The 27,830-nt window shown below is 45.4% G+C and overlaps 1 protein-coding gene and 1 long non-coding RNA gene across 2 annotated transcripts in view; one reads left to right on the plus strand and one right to left on the minus strand.

Moving 5' to 3' along the window:
- Positions 1-4,159: 4,159 nt before the first annotated feature.
- On the minus strand, positions 4,160-6,176 carry LOC121720789. The gene is made up of 3 exons (XR_006034627.1): positions 6,083-6,176; positions 5,694-5,719; positions 4,160-4,556 (listed from the first exon to the last, which is right to left on the minus strand). It is a non-coding gene; the product is annotated as an uncharacterized LOC121720789 (long non-coding RNA).
- Positions 6,177-6,284: 108 nt separating this feature from the next.
- znrf2b (zinc and ring finger 2b) overlaps positions 6,285-27,830 on the plus strand; it is a 96,989-nt gene continuing 75,443 nt past the window's right edge. The window contains exon 1 of the mRNA XM_042106378.1: positions 6,285-7,294. Coding sequence (XP_041962312.1) covers positions 6,886-7,294 — 409 coding nt within the window. The 5' untranslated portion in view covers positions 6,285-6,885. The remainder of the gene's footprint in view (positions 7,295-27,830) is intronic.

Here is a 27,830-nt window from a genome sequence, read left to right on the forward strand (position 1 = left end):
ATATAGATATTGACAATGACTGGAGGTGTAGGAGAAATCAAAAGAGAATGCTGAAACAAAAACACAGCATTTGAGATGAATCACTTTTTACCACATTTCCCCTCTCAACTTCCTTTTTCCCAATCTGGTGACTTCCTGTTTACAGAAACCAATCTCTTTTTCTCTGTCATGACCGCAGACACCATTTTTTCCTGAGGGCCCATGTCTGTTCAGTGTCACAGATGTCCAGAAGATTCTCTGCCATGCGTCCTACAAAGAAGCCTGAGAACATGACCGCAAAACACTCAGCCAAACTCAGATTTAGGGCAATGAAGACATAAGCTTTTCCAAATTTAAAATCTCCCAAAGTATACACAGACGCATGCAAACACACACACACAAATACACACACACACACACACACACACACACACACACAAATACACGCACACACACACAAACAAACACACACACATACAAATACAAATATACACACACACACACACGCAAATACACAAATACAAACAAACACACACACACACACACACACACACACACACACACAGATACACACAAATACACATACAAACACACACACACAGCTAATTTACATTGTACATAAGTCCTTACTGATGCTGAAGTCTGTACAATAGTAATTGATCCACTTGAGATTTGTAAATTTGTGATTATGGCACTTTCTCCATTGCGTCTGTTTTTTTGGAGAACTGTAATGCATTTCTTGTTAGCTGTAATACTCTTTCTTGCCAGAAGGTGTCAGTGCTCTCAAGGCTTACCAGACCTTACCACAATGTCAGGCTTTTTAACTTTCTGTGCACATTTTGTCCATCTGATGTCATTCTTCCCTTGACTAGGAGCTTGAGCTCCTAAAGCTGAACACACACATGGCTGATGCACCATCACTGTTTAGACTACACAAGTACACACCCACAGCATGCTGTAAGATCATGTGCTGCACTGCTAGCAAAGTCAAGCACCCTTGAAAAATAGCATCCAACTCAGTATGCATAGTAATGTACAGTTTGTTAACTATGTGACCTTAATGCTGGAATTGGCACAGTCCGCAAACATTTGCTTGGATAGTGATCACCACACACAATACAGAGTTGATCTCAGCATTGCCAAGTCGTTGGTCCTCTTGAATGGTGGATCCGGGGATTACTGATAATGGACCACTGATGATGGATTGTAAAAAAGTGATGGTGGTTCATTGATACCTATGGCTGCCCTGTGATGACTTTACTGTAGGTTCACTGATTCCAATGGTCGCCCTGTGAGGACTAGCTCTGTCTCCCAGACTGCCTCTCGTATGGCCTCTCTGCCCTCCCTTCACCCGCTCCAGGGGCACCAACAGAACAGAGGGTCTCATCAGACGCTGGCGCTGGTGCCAGGAGGGCCGCCATGGCTCCAGCTGCTCTACCAGCCTGAGGCCAAGTCGAGACACCAAAGACAAGCAGGGCCACCTCACCTCCTCCAAGGTTTGGATAAGGAGAGTGTGCTGATAAGTAATTCAGCATATTGGACACAGAGTTAATACATTTTATTCCTGCCTGAAGAAAGAAATGAAATGTTTTGTTGACTTGATCATACAGATAAATGAAGATAAAGGTGTAAATATCAGGAACAAGGTTTTATTTCCAATGATGCCCATCAAGGGAGAGATTGCATGGCTTCACACAAAAATTCATCAGTGTCTCTAAGGAACAGGCTATGTCCCTACCAGAGGATACTTAGGGTGTCAATCAATAGTGCCATGCTTCATTGATGTGGCTTTTCTGACTGAAGTGGAGCTACAATATCTGCTCACAGCTACTGCTGAAAACTGTCTCTCTCTGCCCTGGCAGTTCACAGTCTAAAAACAAATTCCATTCCTATCAGCCCGAACACACGGGATACATCTCCCAATTGAACCGACATTGATGAGACACAAGACTTGTAAAAATAGAAAGAATAAACACATAGATGAAATAGATAGAATCATCACAAAAAAACATATGAATATTATGTGCATAAATACAGTATGTAATGTACATAAAAAAGAATTATATTAATTGACAACTCTCATTGAACATGTATCTTTCTTCATGAGTAGACCTCAGAGACAGAGCTATTATTTACATAGATAAATACATGTTTGTATACATAAATGAGATATTTTAAAAGGCCTTTGTTCACTTTAAAGTACATGTTAGCCAGTTCTAATCCTACACTAAATATTTGTTTATTCAGTCCAGACACAGAGGGCCAGATGTACTAACGCTTTTGCGCCCACTTCAGGCGTATTTGTTTCGCAACGTGTGTGTAAAATCATTGCGAGATATGTACAAACACGCCGCAATGATGTAAAAGCGCAAACTGCCTGTCGCGGGAGCTGAAAATGTCAGATTGCGTGTTTCATGTAATGCATATGCATTCATGGGAGGATCCAGGTGAAAGTGGGAGTTTAGCGTAAAAAGATGGAAGGGGAAGAGTAAAGAGCGCCTAATTATGTATTCCGCGGTATACAAAGACTGCTCCTGAAAGCGCACGAGTTTTGCAAGTCTTTGTAGGCTACTATCAAAAGCAACAGAAAAAGCCTTTTGAATGTCTTACTTTCACTTTCAGGTCATTCACTTAAACTTTCCTACTTGCTAGATTTGACCAATCTTCCATAGCCTACAGTACGTTCACAAGTAGTTTAAGTAGAACTACTGATCTTCATTATCTCCCTGCTTGTTGACATCTTATCATCTATGGTTTTATTTCATGATCGCTAAACGTTTGATTCTTTTTAATGTTGTCATCAGTTAACTTCATTCAACTGTGCTTGTAGGCTCTGCCATTCACACATTCATTTGGGCTGTTAATTAATTTGACATTATTGTTTATTATTGATATTCTCCTTAATGTAGTCTTAGCATGTCATTGTTTTTATATTATTGATTGAATGGACATTATTGTTTTATTATTGCCTTTCCCCTTTTTTCCATTGCTTTTTATTAGGCTATTGATTGAATTGATATTATTGTGTATTATAACTATTCTCCTTATTATATTGACCTACATTCTAATCTGTTCCCTGTTCAATTTTAAATATTATTATGTTGTTTGTATTTATGTGTCGCTTTGGACAAAGGCATCTGCTAAATCCATAACCATAACCATAACCATTCAGTTGTGGACGTTCGTAAATTGCGTTTATGGGCGGAGAGAGGCAGAGAAAGGCGCAGTTTACACCAAGGATTGAACGATTTATAAATACGACGGAAACTTGGGTCTGTCAGCGTTTGCAATCTGCGGTTTGTCCATGACGCTGATAACGTTACATTTGCAAATGTACGTACATCTAGCCCTGAGTGTCCATTGCAGATTACACAACCCAAATTCAGCAGTAGGGTTGCCCAGCATGTAACACAATTTAGACCAGGAGCTGAGCCAGCCTCAAACCTCCCCTCAAAGCATAATGAGCACAGAACAGAACTTATTACTGCCTCTATCGGGTGACTTACCTCACTTAACAGTGAAGAGAAAGAACACGAGACAGAGATAGAGACAGGGAGGGAGAGAGAGAGAGAGAGTGAGAGAGAGAGAGAGAGAGGGAGACTGAAAGAAACAAGCCCTCAGGCCTGGTGAGAGGACAGTGTGTGGGGAGAGGCCCCTAAAGCCATGCATGCTCACAGGCTCTCCGGCTCTTTGACATGTGGTGGTCATCCGAACCTCTGACCTTAATCAAACACATGCCTTTTACCTCCATCAGCACCAGCACACCCACCAGCAGGGTCTCCCCGCAGAGCCGAGGCCATCTGGCCCCAGCGAGGGCCAATGGGTCGGTGATGGATGGGGAGACCTCACCCTTGGCTCCACTCATTGACACGGAGACAAACTCGAGCGCTGGCGAGAAAAATGTGGCATGTTGATCCAGCTGTGCCGAGCCTGGACCTCACCATGGGACAGTGATGCCTCATCTCTCTCTATCTCTCTCTCTCTCTCTCTCTCTCTCCGCAGTTATGTAACACCTCCTCACACGCTGACGAACACACTGGGACTGTGTGTGTGATGTGTGTGAGTGTGTGTGTGTGTGTGTGTGTGTGTGTGTGTGTGTGTGTGTGTGTGTGTGTGAGTGAATATTTGGAGGTAGAGATATTCATATGTGTGTATGTGTATGTGTACAGTATGTGTGTGTGTGTGGGTGTGTGTGGGGGGGGTGCGCACAGATGTCTATTATCAATGATCGTCAACATGAACATTGCCAACGTCAGTGTAGCTGAGATATCAATTGAGATGATCCTCAATTACTGTATTCGAGGAAGAACTAGGCTGCGGCCCACAAACCTTGTGTGGTCGGGCACTGACATCACTCACACTTGTTGACCCTGTCGAGGACGATGTAAATGTAGTACACTCTGGCACTAATATCTGTTCAGCCCTTAAAAGTCGAATGGAACTGCTCATGGCACGTTCGGCAGATGCACACACACACACACACACACACACACGCGCGTGCACACACACACACACACACACTGCTTTGTTCTTACTGGACCATCCTCACCTGCTGTGACTGATGCAGTTTTTCCATGCTGTCAATGGAAAAGTACAGTAATTGGTTTCTGGTAACACAATTGTGTGTGTGTGTGTGTATGTGTGTGTGTGTGTGTGTGTGTGTGTGTGTGTGTGTGTGTGTGTGTGTGTGTGTGTGCATGCGTGTGTGTGTGTGTGTGTGTGTGTGTGTGTGTGTGTGTGTGTGTGTGTGTGTGTGTGTGTGTGTGTGCAAGCGCATGTGTGTGTTTCTTTGTGTGCTTGTGTGTCAGGAGAGAGGTTATGACCAAACAAAAGGTCTGCTTGCAGTAAAAATAGGAATGTGGCCAGGCCAGCCCTAAATGCCCATGTGCCCCTCCGAATTTTACACACAGGCTACCTGATACTACAGTACCAACTGTATCAGCCTCTGCATGTGAGAGGCTGAGTGAACTTGAAAACTGCATCAATATACTAGTCATCAATGCACGGCCAAGGGCAGAACTGTTGGTTTTGGTGTGTAGGCATTTGCTTTGAGTAGAGAAAATGAAGAGATTGCAGAAAGGGCCTTAAGCTGTGACCATGTGCAAGCTCTCAGGCGTTGGCTACTGGGGGAACAGGTGATCAATTTTTCAACAACGCTCAATGCTTGTCGGGTGAGCTCTTGTGGAGTGTAGGCTAGAGCGCAATCTACAGAGATTTCCGCCAAGCAATACTATGAAACAAAGGAAACCACATTCACGTATGACCTGTGTGTTTAATAATAAACAGAAGCAAGTTCAACCAGTGTTACAAACTATGCTCATGTATGTGTCATGTTATTGGCCATGGCCACTAATTTCCCTTGTTTAAGCATTATGTTATAATGATATTATGTTATCATGTTATTATCATATAATATAATATATTATGTTATTATGCTTCTATATGTGCTTTGGGATCATGTTATTGGCCACTGATTTCCCTTGTTATAGAGGGATATAATGTTTAAAACATTATATTATGTTATGTTTAAGCATTCCTCTCTACTCAAGGTCTTCAGCCCATTAGAGACTCAAGGTTCTCTGTTCTAATTTAGAGCTCATGAGTGTCTAATGTTTCCTTTGAAGAACATAAAAAGTGTGATGAAGAATGTGTTGCTCATAATTCCAATCACTTTATATTCAGCATTTAGTGTGTGAAGTTGCATGAGGCATTACCTTTCAACTTGGCAGAGTTATGTGGTCTGAATGAAGACAGAAAACCTTGGTTAGTGGGTGTAAATCTTCTGTGCCTTTTGAATTACTGCCTTTTCAAGGCATTTACTCTATTAAGCCAGTGATTGTGAATTAATTGTATTCTGAAACTAGTGAAACTACACAGCATACAGGGAAATTATGCAACTATATTTATCTTCAAGGCCATCACACACACACACACACACACACACACGCACACAGAGAGAGAGAGAATTTGAAAGGATGTGAATGTAAAAATAAATATATTGGTCGTCTGATGTTCTGAAACATTTTACTTAACTCATTCAACTATAGCCTACATATCCCTGATGACACCTAATATAACATGGAACGAGATAGCGCTGCATTACCTCGTAAACGAAACATAATTTCTCTATCCATAGAGAACCCCAGCTTGTAGATGATACACTGTCTGCGCCGAACTGTCACAATCCGTCCGCATGGCCTCACCGTTCAGCTCGCAGTTGTTATGGCTGCTCACGCCGCTTGGTCTCCGTGCCTTGTCTGTGCTGACGTCACACGGCGCACCACGAAATCAGTCCGCCTCCAAACCCTAGCTAGGCAGGGAGGCAGAGCTGTACGTCTCCTGTGGGCGATCAAGGCAAATTTGAAACTGTCCTCCCTTAGCCCACTTGTACTTCCTTCATTTGAGCAGTTCTATGTCAGTCGTCGGCTGAGAGGAAAGCGTGGAGAGCGTGGCTCTTCACTTTCACAAGACTGAGAGGAGGTATGGCGGAGCGGACGTTAGTTAGAAAACAACAGCCAAAGCACATGAAGCCAAAACAAGAAGGGAGGCGAGTGAAGCTTCACCAGCTGGAAGGCAGCAACTAGCGCGCACGGAATTCTTTCAAAGTGACAGCCTTTTGAATTCGTTTAGGAGGACAAAGTTTTTGCGTAGCATTTTTTCCTTGTTTATTTCTGTGTTGTACAGCTTTGGACCTGATACTTTGTAGCTGTCTTTTTTCATTTTGTGCTTGTCTCCTTGGCGTCGCCAGTGACATTGAGTCCTTTCTGTTGTTGATACTTTGTCACTTCAGTCAAATTTCACTTGAAAGTGTTATTTCTAAACACAACTCTTTCCCAGCCGTGTCACCGCTTGAGCCCTTTAATAATTAAAAAGTGAATCTGTGGAGTTGGCTTGACGGCAGGAAGCATGGGAGCCAAACAGAGCAGCCCTGCCGCTAACGGACGGATGAGGGCTTACTCGGGATCAGATCTGCCATCAAGCACATCAACTAGTAACGGAAACAGTCGGACTGCAGCCATGGGTATGAGATATGCGTATGGCGGCACGGCCCATGGAGCTTCAGGTGCCAGTGCCACCTCGTCTCACCACATCAGCTCCCGCACGCGCTCCGTTGGGGGCAGCGGAGGGGGGTCAGCGATCCGACCCCAGTCTGGGATCAACATACCCAACAGCGGAGCATACAGTTCGCAGGAGTCAGGCAGCAGCACGCCGGAGGAGAGTGGTGGAGACCGCGACAGGCCAGGTGCTGGACACGGGGCCCCCCGGTTGTTGATTGGATCGCTACCGGCTCACCTCTCGCCTCATCTGTTTGGAGGTAAGGAAACGTTGGCTATGCAAAACATTTCTGGTTAAAAAAAAATAGCACCCCTCTATTTTGAGGTTTATTTGAAAGTTGCAGACATGGCATGTGGCTCACCATGTGAAGACTATAGTCTGTTGGATGGCTATCAACAGTTACCTGAATAGTGCCTGGCCCTCAATGACTGTTGTTGCAGTGGATTGATTATGAGTTGGCCCAACAGTTGTGCAGTGACCATCTGAAGTAGACCTAGCCTACATTACATCTCCTTCAGTAGTAAGCTAATACTTTATACCATGTGCCCAAGACATCCTCATTCCCAACAGCCAGTAGCCTATAATTAAATCTGCAAACAGAAAATGATAGATTTTCAGACAGATATGTGGTGCAGGGTATGGTGTGCAAACGTCTCCTGTGTGCAAACAAATCCAGCTCTCTAACCATTGTAACAGTGACAGTGTCCACTGTGTCCGACCGGTAATATGGATGTGACCACCAGCTAACCTTAATTTTGTTGGAGTTTCAACAGAGCCTGGCCTGGTTTGCATGGGCAATTCTGCGTACTTTGGTGGTGGGATTACTCTTGTTTAAAAATGCACCAGCAGCTTTAGACTGGGTGACTGCTCATTGGGTTCTGGGATGCCTGCAAAAGGCGTTTTTCCGCAATGTCTCTGTACTCACACGGCCGCCAGCTGTTGGCTTGTTGGGGCAGGAATGTCAAATTTGACGGAGGAAACTTCTTTGCATGTCAAAGTGGAAGTGTACAAAACATTGCACTGCAGGACATATGCTTTCCCGCACGCACACTCGCACACACACACACACACACACACACGCACACACACACAGACACACACACAGACACACACACACACACACACACTCACACACACACACTCACACACACACATACACACACACACACACACACACATACAAAACAATTGAACCAAAATAAGTATATATACTTTTTTGATCCCGTGAGGAAAAGTTGGTCTCTGCATTTAACCCAATCGGTGAATTAGTGAAACACAAACAGCAGACAGTGAACACACAGTGAGGTGAAGCACACAAATCCCGACGCAGTGAGCTGCCTGCTACAACGGCGGCGCTCGGGGAGCAGTGAGGGGTTAGGTGCCTTGCTCAAGGGCACTTCAGCCATGGCCCACTGGTCGGGGCTCGAACCGGCAACGCTCCGGTTACAAGTCCAGAGTGCTAACCAGTGGGCCACGGTTGATCTCCTCAGATCCAAATAAGGCAGACTGCTCTCTCTGATCCATTAACATGGCATGCCTTAAAGTTAATGCTTTGGTGTGGTCTAAAATAAGCATGCTCTTCCTGGATGAGAGGAATCAGCAGGAGGGGACTATGCTGTGAAGCACTCTGTGCCCCACCCACCTGCCTGAGCTGCACCTGAGATTATCACTCCATGAGAAGGGGCAGCGGTCCATCACCGCTGGTTTGGAGCTTAATTCTCCTCCTGCCTGTTTTCAAGTGCCCCCCCCCTCTCTCTCTTTCTCTCTTTCTCTCGCTCTCTCGCTCTCTCATTCACTGTTATCATAATACGCCAGAGGAGATAGCGTGAACAAAATGGCCCAATAAACATAGCTCTCTCTGTATGTGTGTGTGTGTGTGTGTGTGTGTGTGTGTGTGTGTGTGTGTGTGTGTGTGTGTGTGTGTGTGTGTGTGTGCGTGCGTGCGTGCGTGCGTGTGTGTGTGTGTGTGTGTGTGCGTGCGTGCGTGTGTGTATGTGTGTGTACTGTATGTGTATGTATATGTATATGTATATGTATATGTATATGTATATGTATGTGTGTGTGTGTGTGTGTGTGTGTGTGTGTGTGTGTGTGTGTGTGTGTGTACAGTATGCGATGCAGTAGCAAGTTGAAACCCTGAATGATCAGAGCTGTGTTTTCCTCTAGTGGAATTTCCCTAGCTGCCACTGCCGATTGCGCGTGTGTGTACAGCTCTTATACTTGGCCTGCCACCCGCCAGCTACCACCAGTTTTAAAAAAAACAACAACAACAGGTTGCCAGCTAACTAGCACGTGGATGTATGTGTGTGTTGGTGACTTTAGTCTGAGAGACCAGCAAAGACCTCAGTTGTGTCTGTAGCCGGTACATACGGCTCTGACAAAAGGTTCTGGCATATCCTGGCTGATGCAAACTGGACACGTCTGCTCCACACCCTGAGTTGAAACTAATCCCCCCGATTTCTCTGAGGGTGTACTGGGCAGGGCGCACGGAACTCAAACTCGTTCACCCTGTGCTGGGGTCTACAGTACATTCGTTTCTCTTAGGCTCTCGCAGTGCCAACTGGGCATGGTTAGAACTATCTCTCTCTTAATGTGATTAAATGCCTGCTTTCCTTTGCAGTGCTGCTGAGTGAGTTGTGCAGTGCCAGATAAAGACAGAGCAACTGCCAGGCATTGTATTATGTCTTAGAAATCATTCGGCTCCTGCATATTATTTCCACACAAAATATTTCTGTTAAACCACAGAGCATGCTAGTGCTAGTCTCCTATCTACTGTACAGTAGTTGTCTGTGGCTCAGGATTGTGACAAGAATGGAGAGCGAGACAGACAATTTGACTGAAAGTAACAATCTATTTCACAATCTAGCCCTCCACTCCATTCAGGACAGGCCAGTTTTGACATCACATACAGCATGTATGCAATTAGCACAGCAAACCTCCAGATCCTGTGCCTAGGGTTAGCATGTTAAAGGTCCCGTATCATGAAAATGTCTGTTTTTCAGTGCTTTTACGCTTTTATTACGATTTTGTATCCGGTTATTTTTTTATTGGCCGCCTAGGTCTGGAAATGTGGTTCAGGGAACTGTTCAGAATTTCCTGCGTAATGTGACGTAGAATCGTGCAGCTTGTTGAATAAAACCACTTCAATTTTGCCAATCAGGACCACATATCCGGTCACCACTAAAGAATGAAAGTGTGACAGTTTGTTTTTGACCCGCAAGCTCGGGACCTGTTACCTGAATGTCAAAGCAAAGCCATAGCGCACTACGCTCGTGCTTGTCAAGGAGCAGGCGCACCAACGGGGCGCTCTGAACGGGCTCTTCAGACAGCGGTGAAAACTTCTTCCTTTTTGGTGTTTCTATCAGCATGATGCAGACGTTTTTATTAAGACCTCAAGAAACGATTTAAAATTGTGGAACGTTAAGCATGTTTGCATGACTTTGAAGGGGGTGGAGGGACTGACATGCGGAACTATTTACTTTGTGTGCAAGGATGTGAAAATTCTTCCCACACTCTGCCGACCTAATGACCTGCCACATCTGACAACAGTAGCTGTCTGTGTTGACATCGGTCCCAGCAGTCCAGCAGATGACTGACTGTAAAGATGGCTGGAGCTGCCACAGGGGAAACGTCAGGCCCAGAACAATAGCTCCTCTATGTTTTGCCATGTGACCAACACAAACGCATCCTGATAGTTAGATAGAGACGCACTCGCATTCACAGGAAAAACACCTTCAAATGGCAGTTGTTTGATGTTGTCATGGTTTGTTATTGTTGTCGTTCTTGTGGGTGTGCTGTCTCCCAAGCGTGGAGGTCAATTCATCATTTTAAAGAGAAAGGTAGAGCGTGTCTCTAGAGCATGTTTCTGAAGAATGGCAGAACATTTCTCACAAAATGTGTGCAACACTGCTAAGCGGTTAGTTTTTCATTTGACGTAAGAACAAGTACCCCGAGTGGTGCAATAACTGTAAGGTGATATAATTTTGGATATATTTCAGTGATATTGCCCAGGGATGTGCTCACTTCTGCTGTATATTGAACACCACACACACACACACACACACACACACACACACTCAACACTCCACTACTTTTGATATAATGACACCCATGCACCCATAGAGACTGTTTCATGCTTTTGTTATGCCAGTGTTGGTTTAATAAAATGATTCATCTTTTTAAATGAACACCTTCCCCTTCTATTCTTTCTATTTAGGTTATAAAAACAATCCAACAGAACAACTAGTGTGCAATCCCACTTGTTCCCTTCAACCCTTAACCCTTAAGCCGGTACCATCACACTACCATGACGGGAATGTTGGAAATTGAACGTTCTAAATATCTGGGTTCATTGAATTGAACATGGAATTTTAGAACCTTACATTGTTGCAGAACAGAATCTTCTGTTAGAATGTTCAAAACTCCCCTGCTTAAAGGTCCATTCACACCAAGAACGATAACGATAACTATAAATAAATAGCGTTCTCGTTAATATGAATGACGGCGTTCACACATAAACTATAACGATAAAGACATGAAGAACGATATCGTTGGGGATCACTTTCAGAGCGATTTTCAGAGCGATAAAAAGCTGAGAGACTTTGTTTATTGTTGTTCAGTATGAACGCTTTTATGGTTATAGTTATAGTTATCGTTATCGTTCTTGGTGTGAATAGGTCTTAAGGGTTAAGGTTGTGCTGAAGAATTAATACTCTAAGAGTGCTAGAACAGGGAAGTGTAAAAGACGAGCAGTGAGCTGCACCTTTCTTCATCTCTGCTGCTGCTGAGCCCCTTACTGGCCTCTCTCCCAGACCGCAGCCAATCTGCCTGGATGTGCTCACAAAAGTCTGCCCTTGTTGATCACTTAAAGCATCATTCACTCCGTAAAACCTCTTTAATTTCATTCACACACACACACACACACACACACACACACACACACACACACACACACACACACACACACACACGCACACACACTGATGTTGAAGCTATTGCCTCTGCTCTAGTTACTTTGCTGTGTACTTCAAGTTGTTGGATAAGAACACATGAGTGCATCTGATGACACACTGTCAGACAGACCTCACATGTTATGAAGACAGGTCCTGTTGAGACATGTGCCCTCTTCAGCTTTGGTTTGTGTAATGGGTCACAAAGGCCGTCTTTGTGCTGAATTGTGTCCTTTCTTGGTCACAGAAGATCTTACACTTGCTGAGAAATGGCTGTGCTGCCTAATTTCCTGAGGGAGTGGGGGGGGGGGGGGTATGGGGCATTGCTCCTGTCAGTATAGCCTTGTCTTCAGCAGCTAATGCACACAATCGTCTCTGGTCTGTCACTAAACCTCTTTTGGACATCTTTTTCCTCTCCATTTCCCTGTCATGTCGCTTTCTGATTTCCCCTTCACATTTTTCTGAGTCACTGAGCATCTGGAGCAGCGTTTGAGTAGACTTTGTCTCCGTGCTCATGTCCCGTAACCCCCCCCCCCCCCCCCCCCACACACACACACACACAGACCCAGTGGTATGGGATACTGGGATACTGATACTGTGATGTACTGTAGTAGTTAGCTGTAGTATATTGTGATGTAGGAGTTAGCTGTAGTATACTGTGATCAACCCCAAATGTTAAGTATCCTTGCCTATTTTAAGTGGGTGTACTGAGATGGTGCTTTTCAAGTGGGTATACTGCGTAGTCCTGCTAATCACGTAGACTACACCACTGCCCCACCCCCTCTCCCTTACTATAACACCGCTTCAGTAGAAACTCTTTTTATGATGCACCTATCATGCAGGACCATAATGGACATAAGGGGGCAGAGAAAGAGGGATAGAGTAGGAGAGGAATAGATGGAGAGAGAGAGAGAGCAAGATAGAGGAGGCAAGAGGGGGATAGTTTGGTTTGGCGTAGCGTCCATGTGCCCTGCAATGCTAGTGGAGCTGATAAGGTTGAGTTTAAAGGAAGCCCCGTTGGCAGGCGAGGTTGGCAGGGTCTCAGCAGCTGTTGTCAGACATTCTGTTGTCTCACAGCAGGCCGCCCTGTCCCCCTTCCCAGGTTAATGGCGCGGCAGTCCCACAATCACAGCAGTAGCCTCTGGGGAAGACACAGTAGGACACCACGTAGATCTACTGTTGTCAACTGCAGCTCCAAGACATTGGAAGAGGATTTGAAAGGAAGTGTCTGTAATGCATTTTCATTGTTTCTCTCTCTCTGTGTGTGTGTGTGTGTGTGTGTGTGTGTGTGTGAGAGAGAGAGAGAGAGAGACAGAATGAGAGAGAGAGAGAGAGAGCATGTGTGGGGGGGGATAAAAGAAGGAAAGGAAATTGCTTAAGACAATGAATGCGGTAGTGTGATGGGGTAAATAACAGGTTGTAGTGGAATAGAGAGAGAGAGAGTGAGGGAAAGAGAGAGGTAGAAAGAGAGGGAGAGAGAGAGAGGGAGAGAGAGGGTGTTGAGGAAGAACAGATAGAGGGGATAAATCAGTGAGATCACGAGCACGATGCACAGCCAGCGCAAAACAGATTAAAAAATCAATAGCTCCCTATCCTATGGGAGGAAACATATTAATTATGAATCCCATCAAACTGCAGTGTGTATACATCTTAGAGATGTACACATATCGAAAAGAGCTGGATTAGAGGTGAACACATGCTCGGTAGTTGATGTCTGTTAACCCATATAGCACAGCCATTTTATTACCTGCTATTATGAGTTGTTATTACCTGTTATTATGAGCTGTTATTACCTGTTATGAACCTGTCTCTTAATGAGCTGTTATTACCTGTTATTAACCTTTCTCTTCATGAGCGGTTATTACCTGTTATTATGAGCTGTTATTACCTGTTATGAACCTGTCTCTTAATGAGCTGTTATTACCTGTTATTAACCTTTCTCTTTATGAGCGGTTATTACCTGTTATTAACCTGTCTCTTAATGAGCTGTTATTACCTGTTATGAACCTGTCTCTTTATGGGCCGTTATTACCTGTTATGAACTTGTCTCTTCATGAGCTGTAACTATAAAGCAGTCAGTTTGTTTTCCATAGACAGACAGCATTTAAATGGATTGTTCCAAATGTATGATATTTAGTTGTTTAAGGCATCTCTCATAATTGATTAAAGTGTATTAAATAATGCACTCAAAAAGAGACCACATCAGAGAGAGTATAAATGAAGGTGAAGTGGTGATCAGGAGTTGATGGCTGTGTTGATTACAGGATGAGGAAGCCCAAGGCTGCTAGTAACGCTGCACTGTTTGCATTTCCTGGCTGTTAGCAGAGGACTAGTGTTAGCAGGCTGTGCTAGCCATCACACTGGCAGCTAATCTATAGAGGGAGACCTTGGCTCTCTCTGCAGTGGACGGTGATCATCTTTCTGTCACCCTACTCTCTCAAACAAAAACACGCACACACACACACACACACACACACACACACACACACACACACACACACACACACACACACACACACACCATCTCAATCAGAAGGACTAACCCATGTTCACGTCCCCAGGCATATTCACATGACACATGTGAAACGCACGCCCACACTGGCATACCTAAAAAAAGACACATATATGCGGTTTGTGCTCACAAGACACAAGGAAATGCTCATGCACACACATGAGAGCACACCAGACACACAATCACACAGAGAAGACCCAGAGAAATGCATACAACCAAACACACACTTCTTCATAAAAGCACAAAAGAGCATACACACTCCTCTCTTTCTTTCTCGCTTGCACAAACACGCCCAGCACCAAATGTGTAAATTTTTACGCTGTGACTGAAGTGTGCTGAATCATTAACCAGCCTCTACCCTCTACTTGGGAATCCATTAGGCCCTGACGCACACAGCCAGTGTGTCACTCTCTCATGTGAGCACTGCATGGACAGCATCAGACCAGACTGTGTGTGTGTGTGTGTGTGTGTGTGTGTGTGTGTGTGTGTGTGTTTGTGTGTTTGTGTGTGTGCACGTGTGTGCGTGCACGTGTGTGCGTGCGCGTGTGTGCGTGCACATGTGTGTGCGCGTGTGTGTGTGTGTGTGTGTGTGTGTGTGTGTGTGTGTGTGCTTGGTTGTGTGTGTGTAGACTTTTCATGAGTGTGTAATGCTGTGACAGTAAATGTGGTCAAGGTATTTGTTTCACTATCTTTGACCCAGTACAACCATAGCAACACACACACATACTGTAAACACCAATGAATGCACACTACAACTAGCATACATTGTGAATATGTAAACTGCATGTAGGTCACACATAGGCCTCTTTGTGTCACCCACAACCACAAACACACTCACTCAAATAGATATCACATGCACATTTGAATGTGCAGACACATAAAAAGCAACACATACTATGGTTATAAATATATATGTAGCACACACAAGCCCCATACATCTTGTTATATCTCTGCCTCACCTCACACTTAATGCACAGATATGTTTACTCATGGTGAGTAGGAGTGTGTAAGTAACACATTGTGAAATTGGAACACGCATGCATCATGTCTCAGAAACACATACACAGACACTGTACAATGTAGGTTGCAAAGATGTGTGTGTATTGTCACCATGATCTGCTTAAAAAGGACCAGAACAGTTTAGACTTCAGTTTAAACCACTTCCCTGTCCATACACACACACACACACACACACACACACACACACACACACACACACACACACACACACGCACACACACACACACGTACAAACATACTGTTGTGCTTGCAGGAGTGTCAGGAAATGCAGGCAGGCAGCTGCCCTTTGCTCTTTGTCCGGCTCCCTGTGCTGCTCTGGAGCTGTCAGCAGCCATTGTAGGCCTCCCATCACCACTACCTCCGCTGTGTGTGTGTGTGTGTGTGTGTGTGTGTATGTGTGTGTGTGTGTATGTGTGTGTTAATGTGTATATGTGTGTGTCTGTGTCTGTGGCTGTGTGTGTGTGTGTGTGCGTCTCTCTGTGTGTGTCTCTGTGTGTGTGTGTGTGTATGTGTGTGTATGTTTCACCATCCCTGAGTGATGACTGTTGAAAAGATTGTTTTAGGCTCAAGCAGGCTCTCTGTGTTTCAGAGAGGGAGGGATGGACAAAGAGAGAGAGAGAGAGAGAGAGAGAGAGAGAGAAAGAAAGGGAACATGAGGGCGGTGCCAGAAGATGAATAGAGGACAAAAGGAAAACTCTGTGTGTGTGTGTGTGTGTGTGTGTGTGTGTGTGTGTGTGTGTGTGTGTGTGTGTGTGTGTGTGTGTGTGTGTGTGTGTGTGGTTTCCAGGCAGGAAATAAAAAGTGTGCAGAGCAGAGGTGTGAGAGAGATGAGCGGAAGAGAAGAACTAAAGAGAGAGGGAGAGAGAGAAAGGGAAGGGTAGGCCAGCTCAGGGGAAAACATGCATGGCGTTTTTGAGGAGGACAGGATGAGTAGATGAGATGGTGTAGGAGGAGAGGTTGAGAGGCGGAAGCGGAGGAGTGCAGGACGTGTGTGTGTGTTGACGCTGCCTGTGGTGTCTGCGGTTGGTGTTTGATAGGCTGCTCTGAGAGACGGCCTGTTGGGCTGTAGATCAGTGCTGTCAGATGCTTGGCTCCTACGGTCAACCCTAAACCATGGCTTCAGAAATGTGGCCTGGCTTTGGGATGGGCCTCCGTGCATCTGAGATGCAGTGTTTTTTTCATCTCATGGATCGACAGTCATGGGGCTGTTTCAGATTGAAGTTGGGTTTTTGGGTTTCATTCACAGTCGCATCATAAGCTTTCTTTCTGACTATAAACCGTCATGGGGCTGTTTCAGGTTGATGTTGGGCTTTTGGGTTTCATTCACAGTCCAAGGGCCCACAGGGACAGATGGGAGGTATGGGGAATTGCGAAGTTGGTGGAAAGCGCTGGCGGGGTGGCATTGTTTTTCTGGTTTGCTCACTAAGGGCGCACTCACGCTAGACCGTTTAGTCCGGACCGGAGTTCGTTTGGACCGATGGTTCGGTGATTTTTGCTAATGTGAACGCAGTCTACCGAACCCGGCGGGTGCGGACCAGGGTTTGGCTTGAAAACGGGGGTCTGGGGTGCAGTTTGTTAGAACTCCGGTGCAGATTGAATGCTATCTGTTCCAAAACCAGGAAATAAACTGCCGCTTTTGCGACAGTTGCCAAGCGACATTGGTAAAAATAAGCAAGTGTTTATGATATAAACGAATCCTGGTCCGCAAACAAAAATGCAATGTGAATGGAGACAAGCTGGGTCAGGGCTAGGGGGGAGTAATCACACACGATTACAGTCCAGTTAAATGGACCCAGTATGAAAGCAACCTTAGTGGCAGTTCCTCAGCTCAACTGAGAAGGAGGCTCCTGTGGGTGTGGTTCTCTTTAGTAAGTGGAGGTTGGGTTCTCTTTAGTGAGTGGAGGTTGGGTTCTCTTTAGTAAGTGGAGGTTGGGTTCTCTTTAGTAAGTGGAGGTTGGGTTCTCTTTCGTGAGTGGAGGTTGGGTAGGTTATGTGAGTGGAGGTTTGGCATATTGAAACCTTCTGAGTGAACCGGAGATAACAGGAATAGGACAGTTACACATTTGTACACATCACTTAGAGCAGGGAGAGGAAACCTGGGCTATAGCAAATAGGACACATTTATTTTTGGTGTGGTGGTCTTGCACAGGTAGTCTTTACCGAATAACGTCTTCACATGAGATGGACTGCTCACACTATTTAAAAAGTCTCTCTCAAGTTCAGTTTACATACTTTGTGGGTACTTTTGAGAGGGAGTTAATTCAGTAGAGGACATACAGTATTTGTCTGGGTTTTGATGGTGCTAAGCCCAGGTTTTGTTATGTAACAGAACTCTCTGTGATTACTTTTGCATTGTGTTATTAGAAAGACTTTTTGAAATCATGTGTGTGTGTGTGTGTGTGTTTCTGTGTGTGTGTGTGTGTGTGTGTGTGTGTGTGTGTGTGTGTGTGTGTATGTAGGGGGGCGGGTGTCCTTCCTAACGCAGACTGGTGTCTGGGAGGGTGCCAAAGGAGGGGACGGTAAAAGTTAAAGGTTGTGTGTGTGTGTGTGTGTGTGTGTGTGTTCGTGTGTGTGCGTGTGTGTGTGTGTGTGTGTGTGTGTGTGGGCACGTACGCACTTGCATGAAACATGGCAACCAAAGATTGCTGGCTCAGCTCAAAATCCATTCCTTAATGGATAAGTACACACACACACATCCACACACACACCTCTTCACTATATCAAGGGTTGGCAAAGTTCCACTGTTGCTTAGCTAGCTTTCTATGATGCCAACACACACATACACACACACACCACACACACACACACACACACACACACACACACACACACACACACACACACACACACACACTTGCATAATATGAAACCACCACCTCCAAATTGTTAAATTGGTCCAGTTGGTGGACATATCAGCTTACATTATAATGATTCACAGGAATTCCAAACCATGAACTTCACATTGTTTTTGTGTGGTTTGGCTTATTTGTGAAGTGTGTGTGTGTGTGTGTGTGTGTGTGTGTGTGTGTGTGTGTGTGTGTGTGTGTGTGTTTTCTATCCTTGTAAGTAAGGTGTACCCTCCATTTAGATACTTTTGTTTACAACATTCTGTAAGTCTATTTGTCTGGTTTATGCCTCCCCTCAATGTCTCTCTCCGTTTCTCTCAAAATCTCTCTCTCAACTCTTTCTCTCCTCTACTTCTCTCTCCCTCTATCTCAACTCTCTCTCTCTCCTCTGCTTCTCTCTCTCACACTTTCTCTCTCTCTCTCTCTCTCTCTCTCTCTCTCTCTTCTCAGAGTTTTATGCCCAGTCTTTATGGGCTCTCCAGAGGGACATAACAGTAAAAGTAGTTGATCAAAATGTCAAGTCTATTGTCATTACTGTGCACTTGTAAGGCTCAAAAGTAATTGTAGCTTTTGCCGATGACTTCCGACTAGACACAGGGCCAGAGTCATAGGAGGAGGAGGGCCAGCCACAAAATTGAAGAAGGCTTCACTCAGACATTTCTCCCCAACACACACCACCCCAACACACTTCACCCCAACACACACCACCCCAACACACACCACCCCAACACACACCACCCCAACACACTCCACCCCAACACACACCACCCCAACACACTCCACTCCAACACACACCACCCCAACCTAGCTTAGCATGATGCACGTCACCTTTGGCACGCTCTAATAGTTTTAGTCTCCCTTCACATAAGTAAGAGGGATAATGGAAGAGATTTGCTAGTTTTGGTGTTTATTAGACTGTAAGTCTGTTGGCTGTCACATAGTTAGTGTACTAGCTGTAGATACAGACTCCACAACACCTTTTGAGCTTAGCATGGTGTCCCTCACCTATGACAAGCACAAGCCAGTTTAACAGGGCCTTTCATTGGGCTCCTCTGTCTAAGGTGGGGCTCACATTGGCCAGCGGCAAGCGTAAACGCAACGCTCAGACCATAATAAGCTCTATCTCGTTCCTAAGTAACACAAATGGTTTACCTAAAAGGACAATTGAATACACTTGCGTTGCGCTTTGAAAGTTGAACCAAGCTTAACGCTCAGCTTGTTCAACGCTAGCGCTTCCACCGTTCCGCTACCGAACCATAAAGAACAATAGGAATCCTGCCGCTGGTCAGTGTGATCCCTGCCTAATAGGAGACAGTTGGCAGAGGAGTTTCTGGGTTTGGCAGAGGAGTTTCCCTAGACATGCAGCCTCCCCTTAGAACCTCAACAGTGCGCCAGCCAGTCTTCCCAACTGTAGGTGGGCGTTGGATGCTATTTCTCCCCACTGGCCCTATCTCTCAGCACAGGGTCAGAGAAGGGCCACCTCAGACACTGTTCCAACATACCTGGCCCCTCACCTGCTGTGGTGAATGCCACTCGTTCAGAGATGGCATTGACATCGCATTTGCCCTCCCGATGGTAGTTAAATTAGAGCTTTTCAGCCGTTGAATCAGGAAGTTTGATTTGGCAGAGAAGAGAACAATTTGGCAGAGAAAAAGCTTCTGCTTTTTGACCTGTGTGTGTTATTGTGATTATTGTGATTAGATTTGCATGCAAATCTGTCCCTTGCCTTGTTAGTCGGTGAGCTGGTTGTGACTAATTACCCAAAATGCAACATTTTCACTAGAAGCTCCAGGCATGTAATGAAGAACAACTCTTACTGCAGTGTGTGTGTGTGTGTGTGTGTGTGTGTGTGTGTCTGTTTATGATTAGAGAGTGTTTGTGACAGTACACAGCACCAACAATGACAGATGTGGTGTGTGTGTGTGTGTGTGTGTGTGTGTGTGTGTGTGTGTGTGCGTGTGTGTGTGTGTGTGTGTGTGTGTGTGTGTGTGTGTGTGTGTGTGTATCTCATGAGACGGAGAGGAAGTGAATCTTGTGACCCCTCAAAAGTGTCATCCATGGTGTGACCACATGGTGCGCAGGTCAACCACAGATCCTACCCTCTGCTAATGCAGGTTCCAGTGAATAACCGCATGACCAATTGCATCCCACCAATGTATCTGTTTCCTATAAACAAAAACATTTATTAAAGAACACAAGCACGTGGCGAAGAGGTGGGGATAGCTGCACTGGAGCGGACCTGCAAAGGACACACACACACACACACACACGCACACACACACACACACACGCACACACACACACACACACATGGGAGGAGACCTGCTTTATCTGTCAGTCCCACTTAAATCTCAATGGAGCACTTTGGCGAAGAGCAACAGTTTGAAAAAGCTTATTATTTGCCTGAACACGGTTTTCAACATGGTCACAAATCCTAAGAGCTACAGCTTTTTTTTCTCTTTTTTGCCCTTTCCTCTGTTGGAGGAAGACTGGAAAGCGAAAGTGAACCACCTGCTCCTGATTACTGTTAGTCTCAGAGCCACGCAGTTCACGCTCAGTCCTCCTGGAGTCCTTCAGAGAGACGTTGGGCAAAGGCAACCAGATTCAGTGGTAATGTTTGGCCAGAGTGTGTGTGTGTGTGTGTGTGCGTGTGTGAGAGAGAGAGAGACATAGTCAGCCCCCTTAGCGTAGCCCCAGGAGTGTGTTGCATTGCTGACAGATCTTGGGTTTCACTGGTACATACCACTGCGGCGGCCTACAAATAGGGAACGTGTCGCTCAGTGCCTGTTTGTTTTTACTGCCCTGGACGGGGTGGGAGTGGAGTGGGCCAGTGGGGGTGTGTGTGTGATTGCTGTCTGGTCAAGACATTTCAGCTCGGCTGTGTATGTGTGTAAGTGTTTGTGCTTGTGTGCTAGACGGATTGTGTGTGTGTGTGTGTGTGTGTGTGTGTGTGTGTGTGTGTGTGTGTGTGTGTGTGTGTGTGTGTGTGTGTTTGTGTGTGTGTGTGTGTGTTTGTTCCATAGCACTGGCTGGCCAGCTGTGTGTGCTGTGATAAGCCAGTCCTGCTACACTCCTTCATAGTCCACTGCCTTTCCCATTCTAGGCTTCTCTTATTCAAATAAACGCACATTTGGCAAACGCACATTTGGAACACACTGGAAATGGGACTCTGTGGTGATATCAAGCTGACTGACACTGTAAGACCATTTTTGTGTTTGTGTCCACGAGTGACTCACCGAGTTTTAGCCGTAACCAAAACAGCTATGACGCCGGACATTTGGCTGGAATCTTTTGTTGTGCCCAATCACTGTTTACCTTGCTGGCAGCTGAGCTGAGAGTGCTAAAGCCATGCAGGCTTTAGTAAATCATATCTTTTTTCCTGACCAGTCAGGGCTGTCCTGACCACACTGAAGTCCACTGCAGTTTTTTAAGAAGTCCATACAGTATGTGCGGAGGTGCGGTAGCTATCAATCCAGCCAATCGATAGTCAATCTCTCCATGTCGCTATGATGATGAACTGTGTCTCTGTCTCGCTGTGTGAGCATGCGCAGCGGCCTCGTGGGCCGTTATGTTCTAACACTCTTGGACGCCACGCGGGTGTCATGGCCAACATTTCCTATATCACATCTGCCACATGGTCATTATGGGATGCCTCACAGAAGTAATGGCGTCGGCTGCTTTGGTGCTTAGGTTGTGTGTGTTCCAGCCTCCTGTGTAAGTCATTTCTGATACTCTCATAGCATGAGTGAAATTAGTAAAATGTATAATGTATATACCGGTAGTATTATTTTTCTGTTGTTATTCTCATTGTACATTTGCTGTCCCAGGGCTCCCCTTGAAAAAAAAAGATTTAAGATCTCAATGGGACTCACCTGGTAAAATAAAGGGTAAAAAAAATAGGGGGGTCATCACCGTGACAACATGGAATAGCTGACATGCAAGATGGAGGGATTGCACAATGCATGCCGAGAATATTTCTAGAGAAATGTTCTTTCTGGTACAAGCATGTCCAGACTTGTACACCCCCCCCCCCCACACACACACACACACACACACCCACATACAACACACACCCCACCCCACCCAATACTAGACCTCTGGGTTTGGATCCAGCCTGAGGACTTATTGATATGAGGCTGTCAAGTTAGTGAGTTTACTTACTTACCTGAAATATCAGGGAGAGGCCGTATTCCCCAGCAGAACTTCAGACAGGTGTCAGCCAACAAACACACTCTCACCTGCAGATAATCCTCACCATGTGCCTGATGCACACACACACACACACACACACACAAACACACACCCTCTCCTCACATACATACACACACCGCTCCAAATGAAACACTAGACAAATCCAATGTCATGAGTGTGTTGTTTTTATATGTACTGTAATTTCTGGTAAACTTGCATCATTGACGAAAAAGCGTGCACCTGTTTCTCCCAGTGGAAAATATTGTCATTGCAAGTGTTCTTTGCAAAATCCTGTTTTTGTTGTGTCCATCTGCATCACAGTGAGGGTTGAAGAACAAGTTCAGTTTCTTTTGTGATGTCCTGTCCTCTTGCTGCTTGCGGCTTTGGCAGTTCCCAGATATAGCACTAGGCCTATACAGTATTTGAAACTAATTACTTGATGGCCTTTGCCCTATGATATAATATGCAAAATACAGGTGACACAGCAGTGCAGTGCAGGTTCAATCCCAGGGCCAGGCTCATGTTTCACACACATGCAAACACGAGCGGTTTTACCTGTTGGAAATGTTCCATATTCCATAATGTTTTGAGAAAAGGAGATGAATCTCGTACTGCCACTCACTGCCACATCAGATCCTGCAAACTTGAGCGCTTTTTGGAGCTGCATATTCAGTACACTCACTGCCACATCAAATCCAGCATGGAGAAAAAAGCACCTTTAGCTAGTTTTACCCTCAGTGAAGAGCCATTCCAGTGCAAACACATGCATGCTGTACCAGAACTCATTACACACATAAACGCATGCATGCTGTACCAGAACTCATTACACACACAAACGCATGCATGCTGTACCAGAACTCATTACACACACAAACGCATGCTGTACCAGAAGTCATTTGGGATTAAAGGGTTTGCCAAATGAGTGCAAGATTATAAAGGTCCCAGTTTTCCACATGTTGGCTGAAGTAAGCGATGGAGAGGTCCTTCTTTGGCTGTCCCCTGTAGCCATGGAGTTCATTCGAAGGCCACGGTTAGTGCTGAAAACGTCCCAGGGTTCACCCCTCTGCCTGACATCACTGTGACGCCCACGTGTGTTTAGCCCAAAACAATGAGGCAGGTAATGAGCCAGGTATTTCTATTCCCCCAGAGCTGCAAGGTTATTTAAAACCACAACACACACATACACACACACACACACACACACACACACACACACACACACACACACACACATATATAGTTATATGTATACGCACAAACACACATACACACACACACACAATGCAGTACTGAAAGTGTGTGTGTGTGTGTGTGTGTGTGTGCGCACGCACGCACGCACATTCTCACATCTATTTGTGTGTCTAAATATGTGTGTGTGTGTGGGGGGGGGGGGGGGTGCTTGGGGGTGCCCAAGCAGACAGTGGGCCTCCACTGAGAGGGGAACTGTGGTCAGGAACAGGCAGAAGTGTAAACAGGAAATGGGATTTCAGTATCCAAACACAGTGATATGGATTTCCACACTCCCACACAAGTGGCCATTGTGGGAAAGTCGTCTGAACATTTTGGCCTCTGGAAAACAATCCTATAAGTGGAGCGCCCAGAAGATGAATGTGTGTGAGTGTTTGGGAGGGGTATTAAATCAGAAAGAGAGAGTATGTGAGGGAGAGTGTGTGTGTGTGTGCTTGCATGTGTGTGTGTGTGTGTGCAGAGAATATGAAGCAGCAGAAGAGGATTGTGGGCTGAGTGTCCTTGTCCTGACATGCGCGCACACACACACACACACACATCACACACTCAGTGATTAACGTTGATAAATTGCATAGTATTCCCTGCTCTTCCATGCCTTTCTTGGCTGTAATCCTCCTATCTCTCTCATTCTCTTCTTTCACCCTATTTCTACTTCACCTTCTTTCTCTCTTTCTCTCCTCATATTCTCTCTTTCATATTCTTTCCCTCCTCATTTCCTCTCTCTCTCTCTCATTCTCCCTCTGTCTTGTCATGACACACACTCCTTCTCCAACTATATAAAGAGGGCAGTCTATCCTGCCAAATTCCATTACCGCTGATCTTTACAGATGACCTTCACCAAACTCTAAACACTGAAAGCAGCACCTGCGCGGTTGCTGCTGGCTCCGCCATGCTCTCTTACCAAATGCCCCGGTTAGCATGGTTAGCATGGAGCCTACTTATAGTTCCTCCATGCGCTGCGGTAGCTTGATTTAACAAGGTTGCTCCTGCCCTCCCACAGACTGGTATTGAAAAACAAACTGCCTGTTGACTGGGGCAATAAAGCTCTCCAGGGAGAATATGGGGTTATTGGCTGGGCGGCAGCCATGTTCCAGTAATCAGATACCCCCCAACACACACACCACCACCACCACACACCCGCCACCCCATCCACACCCCATGCCACCCCCATCCACCCCTCCACCCCAATAATAACACCATATTTAATGTAAATGCTATTTGCAGATGCAAGAGGAATGATATAGTACTCTCTCTCTCTCTCTCTCTCTCTCGCTCCTCATACATGTGCATGAGTTATTCCTCCATTATCTTTTTGTTTCTTGTTTGTTTTTGTTTTTTTACTCGGGTGACTTCCAGGTAGACAATCGGAGGACGGAGGATTTCCATCTGGTCCTCATCTGCATGGCTGTGGTGTCTCTGCCTTCCTGGAAAAAGCAATTACAGGAGGGGATGAAGGGGTGCCGTAGCAGCCCCAGCCACACGCTGCCCCGACCAGCTGACTGTAAATCGGCTGCTACCCCACCCCGCAGCCTCTCCAATCTCTGGTTTTTGTGATTTAACACCACGGGGGTAATAATGCAACCATGGTTCGGAGAAAAAGGTGGGAGGTTTCTCTTCACACTTCCCCCATAAATGCAGCACGCCGCTGCATTTATGATTGCGCTATGGCAATTTAAAAGCCTGGCCTTGATTCAAGAATCTCAGCTCTGTCGGCGTAATACTTTTGTCTATGTTGTGTTATGTAACATACGTTTATCGTTACAAGAGAGGCGAATGAACATGGTGACTCCCAGGTAGTCCCCCTGTCTTAACAACAAAAACGTTGGCATGTTCCCCACCCCCTCGCTCTGGCAATGGGGCAAACTTTTGGAAATGTACTAAATGGCTAACATGCCATTGAAATGTTAAATTAGGCTAAATGATTAACTGCTGCGATGGTAAATGATTTGCAAACAGTACTGTATAAACAGAATATCTCAGTTCTCAGTGCCAGGAACACAGATGGTGAACTCATCCACCAATCCTGCTGTCATTTGTCAGATTGTTAATTGGACAAAGTGCCTTCAAAGAGAGGCAGGGAACCATAACTCCTCACCTCTCCAAATTAGCAGTTGCACTGCATGCATCTGGTTATGTCTCTCTTGCCCTCCTATTCTGTCTCTCTCTCTGTCTCTCTCTTTCTCTCTCTCACACACACACACACACACACACACACACAAACACACAGGTTCACACAAGTCTGAGCATTATTGCTATGCATAATACTGTAATGAGTTTCTACCCAACTTCCCATGAAAAATTGTTATAATATATTGTCTGGCAGCGTCTTGAGTAAGTCGTAGAAATCATTGCTGAAGGTAGAAACTATGAAGTCCTCTTTAGGAAGTCAATTTCACTATAGAGTTCAAGCTTGCTATTGCGAACAAATGACATTGAGAATAGTCACCATATGGGCTGCTCTGCAGTCAAATCAATCAGGTCTAAAGCAGCACACTCCCACTGCCTCAGCCACAGCACTGTCAATGTTACGGACCTCAGATAGATCATCCTTTGTTTGATTTTGACCTCAGGGGACTTTGTGACCCTTAACAGACTTGTGCAACCCCTCTTCAGTGTGTGCAACCCTGCCTCAGAAACGCTGTGTAAATTGTTCTGCTCGTATATTGACAGCTTTGTCCAGCACTGAGGTCAGGTGAGACGATTATGTGGCAGTCCTGTCCTGACCTATGTCTTTATGGTTGTGAAAAGTGCTTGTATCTGTTTACAAGAGTAGTGGAATACAATGCAAGGCAGCAGCACTGGAAAAGCATGTGCTAGAAAGCCTGCTATCAGTTCAACCACTCTCTACCTGGCCCAGCTCCTTAAAGGAACACGGCACCTTTTGGGGAAATTAGCTGATTTGCCATCTACCCTAGTGTTAGAAAAGAGGATACACAACCTTTTTTTCTCTTCACTCTTCACCGTTAGCCTAGCTTAGCATAATTCACTGGAAGTGGGTTTCACTAGTTAAACAATAGCTAGCCTATATCTAAAAGGGAGCTGTCAGACTGGGTAATTGCGCACACAGAGATGAGAAGGATATGTATCCTTGTATCTAACTCTTATCCTCTTAGCTACCGTAATTTCCCCCAAACTTGATGTATCCCTTTAAGAAACTCAGACCATTCCTCAGTATTATGCTCCCTGAGCAGCTAGTGCAGGGGTGGGCAAACTTTTTGGCTCAAGGGCCACATTGGGTTTTGAAAATTGGCCGGCGGGCCGCAACTATTTCTCAATGACCTTCTGCCTGCTCCGATATGGCTAGTGCTGTACCTACGTCTGGGCCCTCTCACCGTTTTTAAATGGTCAGTAGTGGGAACTACTGTTGCCTTCATGATTTCCTTTTAAAAGTTTCTTATAAGAAGGAGATATCAATTACCAACACTGACAAGCCAGCTGGAACCTGCGGCTCTCTCTCCCTCTCGTGAGTGCAGACGCGTTCCCAATTAAATGGATTGCATAATGTTCACGTTAGATCTGCTGCAAAGGAGATAACTAAGAATTCACTTAGTTTAACATGATGTTATCTCTATTTAACATGATGTTTTGACATTGACATTGTAAACGTTCTCTAAGGAGAGTGAAAAGCAGTTTGCAGTAAAACTAACCAACGTCTCTATCGCAGGAAAAAAATAGCGAGCAGCCTGATAACCAAATGAAATGCTCGGAGGGCCGGATGAAAGTGCTTGGCGGGCCGCAGTTTGCCCACCCCTGAGCTAGTGGCTGCTGGTTCTCTGGAGTCTCTCCTCTGAGGACCGTTTCGAACTGCCCTCTCCGAGGCATACAAACAGGTATGATAAGGGGTCAGATTCCAAAACTAATTCCGTGGAAATGCATGGATTCAGTTGTTTCCAGTAGCAACAACTGGAATCCATGCATTTCCACTGAATTATTTTTGGAATCTGATCCCTTATCATACCTGTTCATTCGTACTCGTCGCTCGACTTATCGTGACTAAATTCAAGATGGCGTTCCTTAAGGTACTGTCTG

Source organism: Alosa sapidissima, chromosome 10 (assembly GCF_018492685.1).
Source record: "Alosa sapidissima isolate fAloSap1 chromosome 10, fAloSap1.pri, whole genome shotgun sequence".
NCBI classification, from domain to species: Eukaryota; Metazoa; Chordata; class Actinopteri; order Clupeiformes; family Clupeidae; genus Alosa; species Alosa sapidissima.